The 20,054-nt window shown below is 40.6% G+C and overlaps 1 protein-coding gene across 1 annotated transcript; it reads left to right on the top strand.

Moving 5' to 3' along the window:
• Positions 1–9,077: 9,077 nt before the first annotated feature.
• Positions 9,078–19,689, top strand: FBXO47 (F-box protein 47). The gene is made up of 10 exons (XM_058041804.1): positions 9,078–9,162; positions 10,209–10,376; positions 11,414–11,490; positions 12,311–12,388; positions 13,525–13,633; positions 14,742–14,918; positions 15,603–15,749; positions 16,647–16,789; positions 17,890–18,049; positions 19,571–19,689. The coding sequence occupies exons 1-10, from the start codon at positions 9,141–9,143 to the stop codon at positions 19,687–19,689; spliced, it is 1,200 nt and encodes a 399-aa protein (XP_057897787.1). The 5' UTR covers positions 9,078–9,140.
• Positions 19,690–20,054: the final 365 nt, after the last annotated feature.

Below are 20,054 nucleotides of genomic sequence, written 5' to 3'. Positions count from 1 at the left end.
GGAGCAAATTTGGAAGGATAATTGTGGGTTTGGTGCTCTGTGAGGAGCTGCAGGCAGGTTCCTCCCTGGTGCTGCCCTTGAGGGTTTTTTTCCATGATTCCTCCTGGTTGATGGAGGGTTTTTGACTCCTCCAGGTGAGGAGGGACTTCCAGAATAAAGAGAAAACCCAGAATAATGAGAAAACCCAGAATTCCAGAATAAAGAGAAAATCCAGAATTACAGAATAGTGAGAAAACCCAGAATAATGAGAAAATCCAGAATGAAGAGAGAACCCAGAATTCCAGAATAAAGAGAAAATCCAGAATTACAAAATAATGAGAAAACCCAGAATCATGAGCACCAGGAATGGATCTGGGAAGGGTTTGGAGCAGCGAGAATGGATCTGGAAGGGTTTGCACCATGAGGAATGGAGCTGGGAAGGGTTTGGAGCACCAAAAATGGAGCTGAGAAGGGTTTGGAGTGGTGGGAATAGATCTGGAAGGGTTTGGAGCCCCAGGAATGGATTTGGGAACGGTTTGGAGCACCAGGAATGGATTTGGGAAGGGTTTGGACCATGAGGAATGGATCTAGGAAGGGTTTGGAGCACCAGGAATGGATTTGGGAAGGGTTTGGACCATGAGGAATGGAGTTGGGAAGGGTTTGGAGCACCAAAAATGGAGCTGGGAAGGGTTTGGAGTGGTGGGAATAGATCTGGAAGGGTTTGGACCATGAGGAATGGATCTAGGAAGGGTTTGGAGCACCAGGAATGGATCTGGGAAGGGTTTGGAGCAGTGAGAATGGAAATGGGAAGGGTTTGGAGCACCAAGAATAGATCTGGGAAGGGTTTTGAGCAAGAGGAATGGATCTGGGAAGGGTTTGGAGCACCAAGAATAGATCTGGAACAGTTTGTACCATGAGGAATGGAGCTGGGAAGGGTTTGGAGCACCAGGAATAGATCTGGAAGGGTTTGGAGCAGTGGGAATGGAGCTGGGAAGGGTTTGGATCACCAGGAATGGATTTGGGAAGGGTTTGGAGCAGTGGGAATGGAGTTGGGAAGGGTTTGGAGCACCAGGAATGGATCTGGAAGGGTTTGGATCACTAGGATTGGAGCTGGGAAGGGTTTGGATCACCAGGAATGGATTTGGGAAGGGTTTGGAGCAGTGGGAATGGACTTGGGAAGGGTTTGGAGCACCAGGAATGGATCTGGAAGGGTTTGGAGCAACACGAATGGAGTTGGGAAGGGTTTGGAGCACCAAAAATTGAACTGGGAGGGGTTTGGAGCAGCAGGAACGGATCTGGGAAGTGTTTGGAACACCAGAGATGAGGCCATCACTGAGTGCTGGACATCAGCACTGGTTTGACCTGGATTTGTTGATTTAAAACTCTTTTCCCAGCCCAAAAAATTCCGTGATTCAACAACTCCACGATTCCAACCCGAAACCTTGAATCAATTATCACATTAATTCAATTTTTTTTGGTTTGTTTTGCTTTTTTGGCATTTCCATAGCACAGCCCAGGCTGTTTTCCCTCCTTCACCAGCAACTTTGGGAAGAATTGAATCCCTACCCAAACCAGAATTTCCTGAGTGGTTTTTTTTTTTTTTTTTTTTTTCCAAAGGAAAAATCTTTTCCAGGAGAGATGAGAAGATCATCAAGTCGAGCTTCCCGTGGCTCCAGTGGGTGATTACCCCGTGCTGAGCTGACAGCTTCCCATCTGCCTGGGGCTGGATGCTGCATCCTAAAGAGCAGGAGGAAGGAAAAGCAGCGATTCCAGCAGGAGGAGACGGGCTTGGGATGCCTGTGGATTATCAGGAATAAACTGCTTTTGGGGGGGGCTTTGGTTTCTGTTTGTGTGCAGAGCTGGAATTTGCAGGAATACACTGATTTTTTGGGGGGGCTGTTTATGTGTAGAGCTGGAATTGTCAGGAATACGCTGATTTTTTGGGGGTTGATTTCTGTTTATGTGCAGAGCTGGAATTTTCAGGAATTTGCTGAGTTTTTGGGGATCATCTCTGTGTGCAGAGTTGAAATTCTGAGGAATACACTGATTTTTTTGAGGTTGGCCTCTGTGCAGAGCTGGAATTCTCAGGAACTCACTGATTTTTGGGGGTTGATCTCTGTTTGTGTGCAGAGCTGGAATTTGCTGATTTTTGGGGCTGATCTCTGTGTTCAGAGCTGGAATTTCCAGGAATACACTGATTTTTTTGAGGCTAATCTCTGTGTTCAGAGCTGGAATTTTCAGGAATACACTGAGTTTTGAGGGTTGATCTCTGTTTATGCGCAGAGCTGGAATTTGCTGATTTTTGGGGCTGATTTCTGCAGAGCTGGAAGTGTCCAATGCTGTCACCCCATTAACGCAATTAACTCATGGTGTTAATTGCCCCAATCACTGCAGTGTTTGTGTAGGTCCAGCTCTGGGGTGAAAACTCAGGAAATCCTTAAAATTCTCTCAGCTGTCCCAGGATCCTCCAGGGTAATATATGAAATAAAATAAAATAAAATAAAATAAAATAAAATAAAATAAAATAAAATAAAATAATATATATATATTAAAAATAATAACAAATATATAACGATGAAACAAATAAATATAATAAAATATAATATAATATAATATAATATAATATAATATAATATAATATAATATAATATAATATAGTATAGTATAATATAATATAATATAATATAATATAATATAATATAATATAATATAATATAATATAATATAATATAATATAATATAATATAATATAATATAATAACACCTCTGTTTATTTGATTTTTTCCCCCCAATGGAATTTCTGGTAATTTCTAGAAATTGCAGAATTTCTAGAAATTTCTATCATTGCAAATAAGGAATCTGGAATTTTCTGGGTTTTTTTTTTTTGGGGGGTGGAATGCAGGGCAGCAATGAACCCAACAGGATTTATGGAGTTAAGATGCAATTCCATGGAAATATTCAGTCCAATCCAAGATTAAATCCAATTTCAGGGAAATATTCAGTCCAATTTCCTCCTCCCAGGAGGGACAAAAACCCCAGGAACAGCCTCATTTGAGGTTCTGCTGCTCTGCTCCAAAGCACATTATTTTTGTGCATTTATCTAATTTAACTTTTCAGCACAAATGTTGCAGTCGTGGTGATGTCATCATCTTGTTAATTTAAGGAGCTGTTCTCAGACGGTGCCGTTTGAGGGTGATTTTTGCTTTGTTTCTATTTCAGCTTCTCCGGAGAGAGTTCTTTTGGTGAAATTACAGGGGGGAAAAAAGGAAAATTAAAAAAAAAAAACCAAAACAAATAAACAAGCCAAGAAGGAAAACAAACCTTGCAGAAAAAAAAAAAATAAAAATACAGGAGAAAAAATTTAAAAATACTGGGAAAAAATACTGGGGAAAACATTAAAATACTGGGGAAAAACTAAAAAATACTGGGGAGAAAATAAAAAAATACTGGGGAGAAAATTAAAAATGCTGGAGAAGGAATAAAAATACTGGGGAAAAATAAAAACAGTGGGGGAAAAATAAAAGTACTGGGGAAAAAATTAAAAATACTGTGGAAAAAATAAAAAATACTGGGGAAAAAAAATAAAAAGTACTGGGGAGAAAATGAAAAATACTGGGGGAAAAATAAAAATACTGAGGAAAAAATAAAAATACTGGGCAAAAAAATCCTTCAGAGGAGCTGCAGGCCTCTGCTGCCATCGTATGGGAGCTGCCTTTGGAGCAGCAAGGAAGGAAAATTCTCCCAGGAGCTCCAGCTGCTGTCCTGCGAGACAAAAAACTCGGCAGTTCCTCAGAGTGAGCTGCTCCTGAAACAGAATTGATAAAAAATTGATAAAAAAAAATAAATTTTAGAGTTGTTTAAAGGTTGGAGATGAAGGTTGGAGATGAGGGATGGAGATGAAGGATGGAGATGAAGGCTGAAGATAAAATTGGAGATGAGGGTTGGAGACGAAGGTTGGAGATGAGGGATGGAGATGACGGTTGGAGATGAGGGATGGAGATGAAGGCTGAAGATGAAGGTTGGAGATGAGGGATGGAGAGAAAGATTGGAGATAAAGGTTGGAGATGAGGGATGGAGATGAGGGATGGAGGTGAAGGCTGAGGATGAAGGTTGGAATGAGGGATGGACATGAAAACTGAAGACGAAGGTTGGAGATGAAGGTTGGAGATAAGGGATGGAGATGAAGGATGGAGATGGTTTGGTGACGCTCCTGTGGGATCACACCTGTGATACCCCAAAACCCAGTGACACCCAACACACCTGTGGAAACCCATTCTAGCAGCACCCACACCTGTGACACCCCATCCCTGCCCTACCCCACATCCAAGGCACACCCCACCTGTGACACCCCATCCCTTCTGAACCCCACGTCCAAGGTACACCCCACCTGTGACACCCCATCCCTTCTGAACCCCACATCCAAGGCACACCACACCTCTGACACCCCATCCTTGCTGTACCCCACACCTGTGGCGCCCCACACACCTGAGCCTCCCCGCCCCAGGACGCGCCCTCACCTGCCCCACCACACCCCACGTACCCCAGGACACCGGGTCACCCCCGAGGACCCCCGATGTCCCCTTGCCCCGCCGGACCCTCCCGCCAAATCACATCAGCTCCCTCATTGATTATTCATTAAGGGGCGTGGCCGAACGAGAGCGTCAAGTCTCGTTATGGCAGAGGGGGCGTGGCTAAAAATTTTAATATTCATGAAGGGGCGGGAACAGCGTGGGCGGGAAAACCCGCGCGCGAGCCGCTCGCGCCCCGCCCCCTTCCCCCCTCCCACCTCCCCCCCGCGCGCCTAAAGGGGCCGCAGGCAAAAAGGCGGGAAATCATTATTAGACAAAATTCGCATAAATTCACCTAAAAAGGGCAAAAAGTTGCCAATAACACGAACGAAACGCGGCTGGAGGGGCGTGCTGTTGTTGTCTGTGATAATTTCCTCCCTCCAACGCGTCTGTGGCTGCATTGGCAGCTATCAAAGAGAAACTTGCTGTGTTGGTTTTAATATTTGCCAACATTTCTGAGGCTCCCAAACACAGCTGTGCTGCCTGTACACACCCGCCTCTGCTTCTAGGACCACAACCCCTTTTAACCCAAATAGCTAGCAACATTTGACTGGAATAAGGCTTTGAAGAGTTGAATTTTAATAATAATAATTTAAAAAACGGTGGTTGTGGGGTTTCTTTCCCCCTCAGGGACACAGGGTTCGGTGACCCCCACACCCCCATCCCCTGCTGCTCCCTCAGAGTCGCTGTGGGCGCCCAGCCGGGGGTGTTTGTGGAGAGGGGGTTTCCGTGAGGTAAAAAACAGCTGATAAAGTGTTTTGTGTGAGTATCATCAACTGTGAGACATCCTCTGTTAATTTTCGGTAGGTTTTGGGGTGCAGATCCCCCATTTCAGCCCTTTAGCCATGAAGTTTGGTAGCTTGGGGGAGAGGGGTCATGGCGGAGGCCACAGCCTGGCCCATCCTTTGGCCTAAAGGTCGTAGCCCATCCAGATCTGATCCAAAACCACAGGCAAAAGGCCAAAAATAACCCAAAATAACACGTCATCAAATATTGAAGCTTGAGGAGCAAATCCAGGCTGAAGTGAAGGAAAAAGGGACCATTTTTAGGGTTTTCCTCCTCTGTTGGGAACCAGCTCCCTCACACCACAACCCGGCCACCATCAACAACAAGGCCAAGAACCCTCAGCTCTTCTTTATACTCACACTATTCTTCAATTTAGGAGGTTTTGGGACCAATTTGCACCATCAGTCTTACATAGAGCCTTTATCATGAATAAAACCACTCTTTTTTAACAAAAATTTTCAGTGTAGGTTAAGGGTAACAAGGTAACTCCATGGGTGAACACAGTGTTCTAAGGTTTGTCATTGTCATCCCCCACTTCATCTTCAGCTGGAAAATGGTTATTTTATTTACTTCTATTTTCTTCCACTCTATTTTATTTCCTTTTTATACCACAAAAGACGAGAGAAAATCGGGAAAAAACAAATACAAACCCCCATGGGGTTAATATTCAAAGCCACTGGGTTTATGCTCCTGGTGATGAGGAAGGGAAAGGGAAACATCCCAAACCAATCTCCAGAGTAAACACCTTTTTTGCAATAAATGTTTGCCAAATGCTTAACACAGGGCTCCGAGAAATTTCAGGACTAAATTGCATCCATTAGCAGGAGTTTAGCAACTGCTTAAGACCAACAGGGGTGGAAGTTGATGCTTTCTGCCTTGTAAACAAATTAGTTTATAGCCACAAATAAGATGACCCCTCTTAGCTAATATTATGAGTTTAGCTTGTTAAATATTTAACGTTTACCTTTCAATTTCCAGTGTGGATTAAGCAGCTCTCCAAACACTGGTGTCCCAGCAGCAGATGGAGATGCACAGCCCATTGCCCCGCTCTGCCTCAACTCCCTAAGAAATAAAAAACCTCACATTAAGTCAAAGAGGAAGCAAACGGGATCTTTCAGAAAATGCTTTAAAACTGACTGTTTGCACTCATTTTAATTTACACTAATTTTATCTAGCTCTGCTCTGCATGGAAACAGTGATAATCAATTTAATTTTGACCAGATTGGACAGAAATAAACAAATATTAGACAAATCCTTGCCAAAAAAAAAGATCCCACAAATCCTAACAGCTCCCAACAGAAAGAAGAGTGGGAAGAGAAGAAACTATCTCAGGATTGCAACTTTATTTCTAAAGCCTGGATCAGAAATCTGCCCCAGATTTAGCCAAGTTTAGTGGTGCTTGGTCATAAACAGGGAATGGGCTGATTTTTATGTGGCACAGCAGGAGTTTATATGGAATCCACAATTCTGTGTGTAAAAATCCTTGCTTTTAGAAGATAAGCACTTTTAATAGGTGATTTTTCTTCAGGAAATTTTGTCCATTTTCCCTCCTTAAAATCCCAAACCCACTCGTTTTAGCAGCAGTCACATTTCCTCCCGAGCCCTGTGAAAGTTTTCTGCTGCTTTAGCAAGCCAGAAATATCCCGCAGCTAAATTAAAAACGTTCCAAATGACATTAAAAATCCCTTAAATATCCAATTCCCAGTCTCCCCAGATCCAAAATTCCCAAAATTCCCCCATTCCTCAGCACAAACAGAGCCCCCATTGTGGCCAGGGCCGTTTCCCCTCCGTGGGATATCAGAGTCTGGCTGGAGCTGTTTGATAATAAACAGGGAGGATGTTTGGAGTTTGCTGTTTGTCATTTTGTACATTTTTAATCCTGGGAACAATGGGGTTTGTTCTCGGGGAGAATTTTTTCCTGGAATCACCCCCAGCACTTGGCAGTGCCTCAGCTGCAGGAATCAGGGAGCAGTGTGAAAAATCTCAGTTAGAACAGAAATTTAAGACACAGCAATCCCCAGCGTTGCCTGACATTGTGAACTGAACACTCAAAACCCACAAGGTGAAGCAAATAATCTGATTTTTTGATCTTTTCAGAGCTCGTTTCCAGCTCCTCGTGGTTTTGGAAAAGCACTGACATTTTCGCAGGGCAATGCTGAATCATTGATTTTTATATCATGTACATAATTATTTTTACATTATGTATTTTTATACGTTATATTAATTAAGCCTTGCACCAAATCAGTGCTGCAGGAAAAGAAGGGTTTGAAGCATCACTGTGGAGTTTTAATCTTTGCTTTGGCCCTGCACAATCAGTAATTATCACTCTAAAGGAACAGTGATGATTCTTTCAATAACAGCCCTGGAATTTTGTGTCCTGTTGAATAATTAGTGTGACAAATTAAAGTGATGTTGTTAATTACTGTAGCTTGTAGGCTCACATGGAATTCCCCAAAAATTCCCTTCCAGAGCTGTTTTCTTCATTTTCTGAGCCCTCAGTGCTTTTGTCTCTTCCTCCCCCAAAATCAGCTGAACCTTCCATTCCCCAGACTTTATTTACATTTCAACACACGAAATTATTAATAGAAATCATTATGAATCATTAATATATATGTAATATTATTCATAGTATTAAATAGACATTTCTTAATTATTTATTATATCATATATAATATTTATCATTATGCTATTATATGTTATGTTATGTTATGTTATGTTATGTTATGTTATGTTATGTTATGTTATGTTATGTTATGTTATGTTATATTGCATAATATAATATAATATAACATTATATTACATTACATTGCATTGCATTACATTATATTATATTACATTATATTGCATAATATAATATAATATAATATAATATAATATAATATAATATAATATAATATAATATAATATAATATAATATAATATAATATAATATTATATTATATTATATTATATTATATTATATTATATTATATTACATTTTATTACATTATATTACATTGCATTACATTACATTAGATTGCATTATATTACATTATATTGCATTATATTGCATTATATTATATTATATTATATTATATTATATTATATTATATTATATTATATTACATTATATTACATTACATTGCATTACATTGCATTACATTATATTACATTATATTGCATTATATTATATTATATTATATTATATTACATTATATTACATTACATTACATTGCATTACATTATATTATATTGCATTATATTCTATCATATTATATCATATCATATCATATCATATCATATCATGTCATGTCATGTCATGTCATATCATATCATATCATATCATCAAATCATATATCATATTACATTACATTGTATTATATTGTATTAATATAGTTAATATTATTTAAATTGCAGAATATATAAAAATTATTTATTTATTTTATGTATTTAATATTCTTATGATATATTGTTCTAATAATTATAAATAATTATTATAAATTAGCCATAACACGTTTTATTCTTTATGTACTAAAGGTTATTTAGCGAATTGCTTGCACTGAATCCAAGCAGTTTATCCCCCCCACACACACACTCCAAGGGAGCAATTTTCTCATTCTGGGAGCCTTTTCCCCCTCAGAAAATCAGACTCTCATACATTTTTTTGTTTTTTCTCCAGGTTAGGTGCATGGGAGCGCGGGGACCATGACCTCGAGCAGCGCCTCGGTGCCCAGGCAGAGGCAGAGGCGGAGCCGCCGCCCGGGCAGGGAAGCCCCGGCTCTGTCAGCGCTGGGGGATTTCCAGAGCCTCCCCCTGGAGATCTTCCAGATGGTGCTCAATTATCTCTCGGGTGAGGGCCTGGTCGGAAACGTCAATACCTAAACATTTATGTATATTTATGATTTTATAATTATAATGTCATTCTATATATTCTATATATACGTATATATCTATATATCTAATCTAATCTAATCTAATCTAATCTAATCTAATCTAATCTAATGTAATCTAATCTAATATAATATAATGTAATACAATACAATAAAATATAATATAATGTAATGTAATGTAATGTAATGTAATACAATGTAATGTAATATAATATAATATAATATAATATAATATAATATAATATAATATAATATAATATAATATAATATAATATAATATAATATAATATAATACAACACAACACAACACAATACAATACAATACAATGTAATGTAATGTAATATAATGTAATATAATATAATATAATACAATACAATACAATGCAATACAATATAATGTAATGTAATGTAATATAATGTAATATAATATAATGTAATACAATACAATGTAATGTAATATAATATAATATAATGTAATATAATACAATACAATACAATACAGTACAATACAATACAGTACAATACTATACAATGCAATACAATATAATGTAATGTAATATAATGTAATGTAATATAATGTAATATAATATAATGTAATATAATACAATACAGTAAATACAGTACAATACAATGTAATGTAATGTAATGTAATGTAATGTAATATAATATATATAATATAATAATTTTATATATTATATATAAATTTGATAATTTTTTATATATATATAAATATAAATAGAACTCTTTATATATATAGCTATATAAAATTATAAATAAAAATATATTATATAAGCATATAGAAAAATTTTTTTTAGCCTTTTTATGATAAAATAATTGAGCAAACATATAACAGTCTCCCGTGCAGGATCAAAGTCCAACCACCAAACACTTCTGGCAACATTCCAGGACCTCCGAGCCCCCCCAAGGGTTGTCTCTGCACATCAGGAATGTTGTGCTGAGCTCCCCCAGAGGGGATTCAGGAGCGTCGTGGCCTTTGTTTTTGCAGTGAAGGACATCAGCATGCTGAGCATGGTGTCCAAAACCATCAGCGGCCGCCTCATCCATTACATCTCCACCTCATCAGGGAGCCGCCGGCTGCTGCTGCAGGATTTCCACCAGGAGCTCCCTGCCAGGAGAGAGGGAGCCTCCATCCTGGAGCACTATAGGGCTCTAGGTGAGGGCAAAACTCACCCCAAATGGTTCTCCTAGGATGTGGATTCATAGGGGAATGCTGAGGGTGTGGCAAAAAAATAGAGGAGTAAAAGGATCCTTTCCAGCACTGAGGAATTGCCTGGAATTCTTCCAGAATTTCTGAGTTATGGAAAAAAAAGCCTGTGGGTCCCGCCTCTTCTTGGTGTACCAAAATGTCTGAGTTATGGGAAAAAAATCCTGTGTTTCCTGCCTCTTCTTGGTGTCCCAAAAATTCTGATTTATGGAAAAAAGCCTGTGTGTCCCCCCTTCTCTGGGCATCCCAAAATTTCTGATTTACGGAAAAAAATTCCAGTGTTTCCTGCCTCTGAGGGTTTTCCACCCTGAAAATTGGGGGTTTCCTCCCTGAAAATTGGGGGTTTTCCTCCCTGAAAATTGGGATTTTCCTCCATGAAAATTGGACTTTTCCTCCATGAAAATTGAGGTTTTTCCACCCTGAAAATTGGGGCCTTTCCTCCCTGAAATTTGAGGTTTTTCCTCCCTGAAAATTGAGGGTTTTCCTCCCTGAAAATTGGGATTTTTCCACCCTGAAAATGAGGTTCTTCCTCCCTGAAAATTGGGGGTTTCCTCCCTGAAAATTGAGGTTTTTCCTACCTGAAAATTGGGATTTTCCTCCATGAAAATTGGGATTTTCCTCCATGAAAATTGAGGTTTTTCCACCCTGAAAATTGGGGCCTTTCCTCCCTGAAATTTGAGGTTTTTCCTCCCTGAAAATTGAGGGTTTTCCTCCCTGAAAATTGGGGTTTTTCCACCTGAAAATTGGGGTTTTCCACCCTGAAAATTGGGTTTTTCCACCCTGAAAATTGGGGTTTTTCCACCCTGAAAATTGAGGGTTTTCCACCCTGAAAATTGGGGGTTTTCCACCCTGAAAATTGGGGGTTTTCCACCCTGAAAATTGGGCTTTTTCCTCCCTGAAAATTGGGGTTTTTCCTCCCTGAAAGTTGGGGTTTTTCCCCCTGAAAATGGATTTTTTCCTCCCTGTTTGTTTGTTTGTTCCCCCAGGGCTGCTGCTCAAGAGGTGCACTCTGCTGCTGCCCACCAGGGACAGGCTCAAATATGTGCACAAGGTGCTCTCAGGGGTAAGTCTGAGGATAAAATTCAATTTTTTTAACCTATTTTTTAATATAACTTTCATAAAACTCTAATTATTAAATTATAGTCACATTTATTTTATTAATTTTAAAATTAAATCATATTTAAAATTAATGTTTCCATTAAATATTTAAAATGAATATTTAAAATTAATTATTATTTTTTAAAAATTAAAATTTCATTTGAACTTATTTTTAATATTAATGAGGATATTATTTTTATTTTCTATTATTATTATTATTTTATTTTATTCATATTATTTATAGAACTGTAAGTATTCTTAGCATTTATGCTTGCAATCCCTTAAATCTGATAACTCAGCTTAGTCCTGGTATTGGGTTACTCCAGGAAATCAAACATCCTAAATGCTGGAAAATCCTAAATCCTCCCTGAAAATTGGAGTTTTTCCCCCCTGAAAATTGGGGTTTTTCCTCCCTGAAAATTGGGGTTTAGCTCCTTGAAAATTGGGGTTTTCCCCCCTGAAAATTGGGGTTTTTCCTCCCTGAAAATGGGGTTTTTTTCCCTGAAAATTGAGGTTTTTTTTCCCTGAAAATTGATTTTTTTTTTCCCTGAAAATTGAGATTTTCCTTCCCAAACCCTTTTGCACCCCCCACTTTTCACTCCAAACCCCAAAGCATCTTCCACAACCCATCCCAACAACTTTTTCCCACAACACTCCCATAACTCACCCAAAAACAGTAGTGAATCCTTCTGCACCTCTCTGAATTGATGAACACCTAGAATTTCCAATTAAAAATTAAAAATTAATTAGGACAATTTTTTTTTTTTTGCTGTTTGCCCTTGCAGGTTTCCTGTTTCAAGCTGAATGGTTGTGCCAGCCCCCTGCACTGCCTGGGCCTGCAGTGCTATGGGGTTTTCTTACAGGTACAGTATCCCCATGCACACAAGGCAAGTCAAATTCATTAAAAAATCGAAAATTTTTCTAAATTAACTTGTGTTTTGGAAGATTTTTTAAAGTATAAACTGTTTGTTTTTTTTTTTTTTGGAGTGGTTTGGGGTGTTTATTCATACAGTTGTCTGGGTTTTCTTTCTGGTGCTGGAAGTTGTTGATTTGACTGCTGAGGATTTCTTGGCCTGGATTTCACTCCCAGCCAGTCTAATTTTTTTAAATTAACAATTTATTACCTAAGAAGAGAAGGGAGAAAGGGAAAATTTTATCACACAGCCCCAAATTCACAAGTCAAGAGCAGAAATACTTTAATTCCCAGGGAAATGGCTCCACACAACAAAGGCCAGGATAGTTTGTGGTAGCTTAAAATGAATCTAAACCAAAAATAAAAAATAAAAAATAAAAAATTAAAAATTAAAACCCTCTCTTAGAAGAGCAGGTGATTATTAATCCTGGGACATTTTGTAGCAAATCCACATCACAGCCACAAATCAGATTTTGGGACACTCTCAGCAATTTTTGATTTCTGGGAGGCAACAGGCTGATAAATAAACTCCCCTTCTAATGCTTCAAATCATTTTATAAATTTTATTTTCTGGCCAATTTTAGTACAAATCCTTAAGCACCACCTGATGAATCTCAGCTTTCTAATGCTTAAAATCATTTTATAAATTTTATTTTCTGGCCAATTTTACTATCAAATCCTTAAGCACCAGCTGATGAATTCCTGCTTTCTTATGCTTCAAATTATTTTATAAATTTTATTTTCTGGCCAATTTTACTATCAAATCCTTAAGCACTACCTGATGAATCTCAGCTTTCTAATGCTTCAAATCATGTTAGAAATTTTATTTTCTGGCCAATTTTACTATCAAATCCTTAAGCACCACCTGATGAATCTCAGCTTTCTAATGCTTCAAATCATGTTAGAAATTTTATTTTCTGGCCAATTTTAGTACAATATTAAGCACCTCCACTCAGCTACGACTTTTCCCTCCCTCTCCTGAGAGGCTGCAGGATAAAATCGCCTTTATCTGCTGGGACTGCTGGCATTGGGAAGGGAATTTCTCCCAAACCTCCTCATTTTCAGCCCATTTTCGCTCCCCTCCAGATCCTGACCGCGGGCTGGGATGAGCTCGAGTGCCACCGGGTGTTCAACTTCCTCTGGGACCTCAGCAATTTAGCCCGGAAGGTGCAGACGGTTGTCAGCAGCAAACCAGGTAACCCCGAGCAGCCAGCAGCCCCCAAAAAAACCCCAAAAATGCCATTTCAGCCCCAAAAATCCCCCAAAAAGTGCCATTTCAGCCCCAAAAATCCCAAAAATCTCAGCCAAAAAATGGCTCCTGGTTGTGGGATTCAGGGTGGTTTTGTATCTACAGCAGTTCTGGGCTTCACCTGATGGGCACAGCTCCTCGCCAGGAGCAGAGGGAAGTGCTTTTGTCCCTGAAATTATTTGTTTTGAGAGGTGTTTAGGGGTTGGAAATCATCCCATTATCAATCCAAAGCATTACTTGTGTCTACACATCAGCTGTGGATTTGAGTCCTTCCCACCCTACAACAGTGAAGTCGATGGGAGAGGAGTTAGAGATAAAAATTAGGGATAGAATGAACCAGTAAAAAGTGAGGTTTCATTTTTTTCTGAACCCCAGCATTAATGGGACTAATGCCTCTCAAGAAATTCTCCCATTTCTCCCATTCTTCTAGAGAATTTCTCCCATTGCCCAGAACAAGGAATTTCTGAGGAGCATTCCATCCACATCACCCATTGCCAAACCCCAGAGGATGCACCCACACATTCCACCACCTGAATTAGTGCAAACCACCCAAACTCCGGCAGCAAGAGCCAAAACCCGAATGAAACACCTTAGAACCCCCCTCCTTTCCCTCCCTATGAAGAAGCTGTCAATGGGAGAGGAATTAGAAATAAAAATCCAGAATAGAATGAAGCAGTAAAAGTGAGGTTTAATGTTTCTGAACCCCAGCACTGATGGGGGTAATGCCCATGGAGAAATTCTCCCATTTCTCCCATTCCTCTTGAGGATTTCTCGAGGGACAAATTGTCTTGATCCCAAGGGATTGTTTTGATCCCTTGCTCCCCAGAACCAGGAATTTCTGAGGAGCATTCCATCCACATCACCCATTGCCAAACCCCAGAGGATGCACCCATGGATTCCACCACCTGAATTAGTGCAAACCACCCAAACTCAGGCAGCAAGAGCCAAAACCCGAATGAAACACCTTAGAACCCCCCTCCTTTCCCTGCCCACGAAGGAGCTGAGCTTTGCAGGGATCCGGGCCGGGGAATTGCTGATCACTCCGGTTTTGCAGGCAGCGCCCGGCGGCTGGAGCTGCGGATCCGCCTCTTCTGCCGGGGGGTGCTGCTGTCGCCCGGCAGCCGCCGCAGCGACTCCGCCTTCTGGCTCACCCGCATCCTCAAGCCCTGGCCCATGGTGAACCAGGCCCGCCTGCTCTACATCATCTTCGGGCCCGTGTCCTCCCGCGATGGTGAGCGAAGGGAGGAGATCTGGCAGGAAAACCCCAAAAAATGGGGTTGTGTTGGAATCGTGGAGTCGTGGAAGGGGTTGGGACCTGCCACTGTCCCAAACCGATGTAGGGTTGTTCCAAACCCCATCCAACCTGGTCTGGGACGCTTCCAGGGATGGGGCAGCCTCGTTGCAGCCCCTCACAGGATCCTCCCATGAGGAAGGGAGGGAAGGAATTCCTTCCCAAGACCCAATCTGAACCTGCCCTCTGTCCATCTGAAGGCATTGGAGACATTGCATTGCCTGGGAAAAGATTGTTCTGCTCAACCAGGCATCACTAACATACAGAAAATATATAAATTATACACACAAATACACGTGTAAGTTACAATTCAATGAAGAGATTAAATTACACCTCTGTTCCTCAATTCTCCCCTGCTTGCAGAGACTCAAATCCATCCCAAAGAAGCACCCATTTCCCTGAGGGAAAACACATTTTCTCACTTAATTATTAAAACTGACTTTCTTTAAGTTTGACTCACTGTCCCTGCTGAAATGACAGATGGAAAATAATCACAAAGCCTCAATGGTGTCCCCTGAATTCCTCTCCTCTCCTCTCCTCTCCCTCTGCCCTGAGGCTCAGTTTAGCACCTTCCTTGTTTAAAAACTGTCACTCACCAGCAGTTGTGATTGATATATCACCCAGGACACGTGGTCTGGCAGAAAATGATAGAAGGACCAACAGATGAGACCAGTCTGAAGGGTTTAGCTGATGCAATTAAGCTGCTGTATGGTACAGAAGCTAGAGAATGGACAGCAGATGATGTTATCAGTCTTGTGGATGAGCTGTCAGGTGTGTTTTTTTGCCTTTATCATTAATCCCTGGGATTCTGGATCCTCACATCCTCCAGACCCAGCTGTGTGCTGCAAAATTCCTCTCAGTAGCTGTGGCTTAGCTGGAAAAGTCCTCACACTGGGAAACCAAAGTGGGCTGAGACAAACCCAGCTTGTTTTACACATCCAGGCTGTCTTTCCCCATGGAGAAATCCTTTAAGAGCCCATACAAACCTTTAAAACTCAAATCTCACCTCGAATTATTCAGGAAACTTTGTCCAAACATGAATTTGCTCGGGCAAAATTCTCCTGAGCATTTTTCCCAGCTGCACTGAGGGTTTTTGGCTGAGGTTGTGTCCCAGAGTTGGTGTGGGGAGCTCTGACCATCACTGGCAGGGATTATTGCTGCAATTTCACTGCTCCCCTTCTGCTCAGAGGTTGTTGGACTATTCCCTTTTCTGACCCAGAGATGGGGCAACTGAGAGGTGTTTTAAAAACTTTTATTCTATTTTTACTTTCATGAGAAGGGTGAGAAAATACAGGTGTTATAATTCATGCCATCACAATCAGAAGCTATTTTTTAATTACAATACACTCTATGTTATAAATTACTTAAAGCTAATTATCTAGAATTACTCCTTTAGGTCTTAGTTCAATAAATCTTTCATAGTTCTATTTCCCTAAAATATCTAGTCTTATTTATTTATTTCTAGTTCCATTTCCCTCTCAACAATATCTATCTTATTTTATAGCATCTCTAAGTTAACATTTCTTATCTCAAAGCTCACACCCAAACACAAACTAAGTAAACCTTCTGTCGAGGTCTGAGAATTTTCTCTAAATCCATTTCCCACGATGGAAATGGATTTATGGAAATTTCAGGGCACTGAAATCCTCTCTCCCCCCCGTTCTGAAGTGGTTCCCCAGGAGTGGCTGATGGAGAACAACGCTCGGCTGCTGCTCCTCAGTGGGAACAGCATCTGCTTCACCTTCATGGCCAGCAAAGCTGTGAATGGCAGAGCTGTGGAGCTGGCCAGGCTCATGGTCTTCATGGTTCTGGTGAGTACAGCTCAGCCTCTCTGCCCCACATTTGCTGCCTCAGGCTGGAAAATTTTACCCCCAGGAATAAATCCAGCCAGGAGCTGGGCTTGGGATTTTCACCTCTCTCCTCCAGCTCCTTGTGCCATGGAACCAAACCCACTCCATTGCAAGGTGCAAAAAGTCAATTTTAAGGCAAACAGCAGCTGAAAGGAGATTTGAGGCAGACATCCCACCTAGCCCTGCTCAAAGTGGGCAGGTCTGGTCTTTAATTTATGGGATTGAAAACAATTGTTCATCTTTTATTGATACTTTTTTCCTCATTTCCTTTTTGCTGTAAGAAAAATTTCTTCCACCTCTCTGCTTTTTCTCCCTGAGGAGGAGAAGCACCACCAGCAAAAGGGTCGTGTTGGAAGCCAGGGCACAAGGGAATAAGTTCTGACCTCCAGGAGAACACTGCTTTTAACCTTCATCCCTGGAGAAAACTTCCAAGACTTTGGGATGAATTGGAATTTTCTGTGTGTGAAACAGATAATAGTGTAATTAATTTATCACAGGCTGAAAAACTCAGAGTTTTAGGATAGGAGGTGGATAGAACACAAGATGGAGGATTTTGGGAATTGTCTGATCTCCTCCTTCATCTCCTCCACTTTCTGCAGGGTTGGTGGCACTGAAAGAGCTGCAATGCAGATGCTGCACGAACAGACAAATAATTGTTGGTAGAAAGGTAGAAATAAAATATGTCCTAAGGGTTAATTGGACAAAACAGCTTTAAAAGACCTTGAACCTGTGTGTCTGGTGACTTTTGGTGCCTTTTCTTTTTACACTAAGTCTGAGAGAGTACACAGAGTGCTGAACTGTTGATAAGAGAAAAATAAACAGCAAAGAAGACCAAAAAACCAAAAGTTCCATTCATCTCCCAGTTCTGGCACAGAATTTTTTTAGGGAGGGCTTCCACAGGTTCAGAATTCCCTTTGTGCCAGCAAGAACAACCTCTGTGTCCTCCTCACAACCCCAGGTCCTCCAGGCCTTGGCACAGCTGACCCAGAACCAGCAGTGAACGCTGAGATTTGACCTTGCACCACAAAAACCATGCTTAAAATCCTTCCTGTGCCCTCCAGGTGTGTGAGAAGGACCTGTACTGCATGGACTGGGCAGTGAAGATGATGCAGAAGGTCTGCAATGTTTTCAGCACTCCCTGGGAGAGGAACAACTTCCTGCAGTGCCTGGAGAACTCCTTTGCCCGCATGCTCATGGACATGCTGCAGGCAGTGCTGGCTGGTAAGGGCTTGAGGACATAAAAATCACAGATCTGCAGAGTTTCAGGATGGTTTGGGTGGGAAAGGACCTTAAAGTTCATCCAGTGCCACCCCAGTGCCAGGGCAGGGACACCTCCCACTGTGCCACTGCTCCAGCCTGGCCTTGGGCACTGCCAGGGATCCAGGGGCAGCCACAGCTGCTCTGGGCAGCAAAAATAACCATGCAAGTGTCAGAGTTGGGAAGAAATATTTATTTTAATTTTTAAAAAAATTATTATATAATTATTATATACTCAATATATTTATTATTGTAGAGAATTATAAAATATTAGTATTACTTATATATGACTATATATTGATTTTATTTTATATAGAGTTATATTTCTTCTAGTATTATAAATAATAATTTTATTATTATACTATAATCTACTATTATCTACTATTATATTTTGTTATATACTATTATATTATATACTATTATCTACTATACTATACTATACTATACTATACTATACTATTATAATAATATAATATAATACAATATAATACAATATAATATAATATAATATAATATAATATAATATAATATAATATAATATAATATAATATAATATAATATTATATTATATTATATTATATTATATTATATTATATTATATTATATTATATTATATTATATTATATTATATTATATTATATTATACTATACGATATGATATGATATGATATGATATGATATTATTTCTTATATTTATTTTACTATTATATATTATAATTTATTGTTATTATTACTATTATTAATTTAAAACTTATTTTAAATTACCAAATTTTTAAGGGATTCCTGGTGCCATGGATGCTGAAACCAACAGTGGTTTAAAATCTGTCCCACCACAAAGCTGGGCCCAAAGTCCCTTTTGGGCTGAGCCTGAAGCTGCACCAGCTGCTGGAGTGAGGAACACCCAGCTCAGCTCAGCTCAGCTCAGTTCAGCCCAGCCCAAAAGGGAATTTGGGCCCAGCTTTGTGGTGGGACAGATTTAAAACCACTCAGCTCAGCCCAGCCCAGCTCCTTGTCCTGGCTCACAATTGTTCCTGTCTGTCCCAGAACAGGCTGGGAGGAGTCTGGGAGAGCTCCTCCTGTGCTGCCATGGGCTGAGGATAAACCCATCACAAATTCAGGCTGAGCTCCTCCTTTGCTGCCATGGCAGAGGCTGAGGATAAACCCAGCACTAAACTCAGGCTGAGCTCCTCCTGTGCTGCTGTGGCAGAGGATAAACCCATCACAAGTTCAGGCTGAGCTCCTCCTGTGCTGCCATGGCTGAGGATAAACCCAGCACAAGCTCAGGCTCAGCTCCTCCTGTGCTGCCATGGCAGAGGATAAACCCAGCACTAAACTCAGGCTGAGCTCCTCCTGTGCTGCTGTGGCAGAGGATAAACCCAGCACAAGCTCAGGCTGCTGCCTCCCTCTGCTGAGAGCTCTGCCTCAGGGGGGTTCACCTGACCTTAATGAATTCCCCCCTTTCACTCCTTTTCTGTGCCCTGCCAGGGGAGAGGGATGAGGAGGACAGCAGCTTCCTGAACCTGTTCCACCTGATGAATGCACAGGCCAACTTCCACAAGGAAATCCTCTACCTGGCCATGGGCAGCACCAGCAGCACCTCCTGAGCTCCACAGAGCCCTCCCCTGTCCCTGCTGCATTCCTCTTTCTTTTCCTTGGAACTTTTGCAGACAATTATTTCTGAATTTCCCATCCCAGCAGGAGCTGGGGTGGCAGAAGTTGGGCCCATCCGTGCCAGGCCAGCTGAGTGAGCTCAGGGAGGGCTTGGGGAGTGGAATTCCACCCACCCTGCTCCTCCAGGGAAGAGGGCTGGGAACACCAACTGCATTCTTTTCCCACTGTGCATGTTTGCACACACAATAAAAATGACATGGTTTCCACAGCTGATGTGCAGACACCGACTGAAGCTCGTGTTGTCTTAGCCCAGAACCCAAAACATTCTGAGCTCTTACATTTGTTTTCTCTTGGGAAT

This window comes from Melospiza georgiana, chromosome 28 (genome assembly GCF_028018845.1).
Source record: "Melospiza georgiana isolate bMelGeo1 chromosome 28, bMelGeo1.pri, whole genome shotgun sequence".
NCBI classification, from domain to species: domain Eukaryota; kingdom Metazoa; phylum Chordata; class Aves; order Passeriformes; family Passerellidae; genus Melospiza; species Melospiza georgiana.
Note: the sequence above shows the minus strand (reverse complement) of the source record. Positions and strands in the feature narration are given on the sequence as shown.

Coding starts and splice junctions, on each gene's coding strand:
- FBXO47 (XM_058041804.1), top strand. CDS start 9,141: ATGGTGCTCAATTATCTCTCGG. Junction 12,389..13,524: donor GCTATGGGGTTTTCTTACAG/GTACAGTATCCC, acceptor GCTCCCCTCCAG/ATCCTGACCGCGGGCTGGGA. Junction 15,750..16,646: donor TCTTGTGGATGAGCTGTCAG/GTGTGTTTTTTT, acceptor CCCGTTCTGAAG/TGGTTCCCCAGGAGTGGCTG.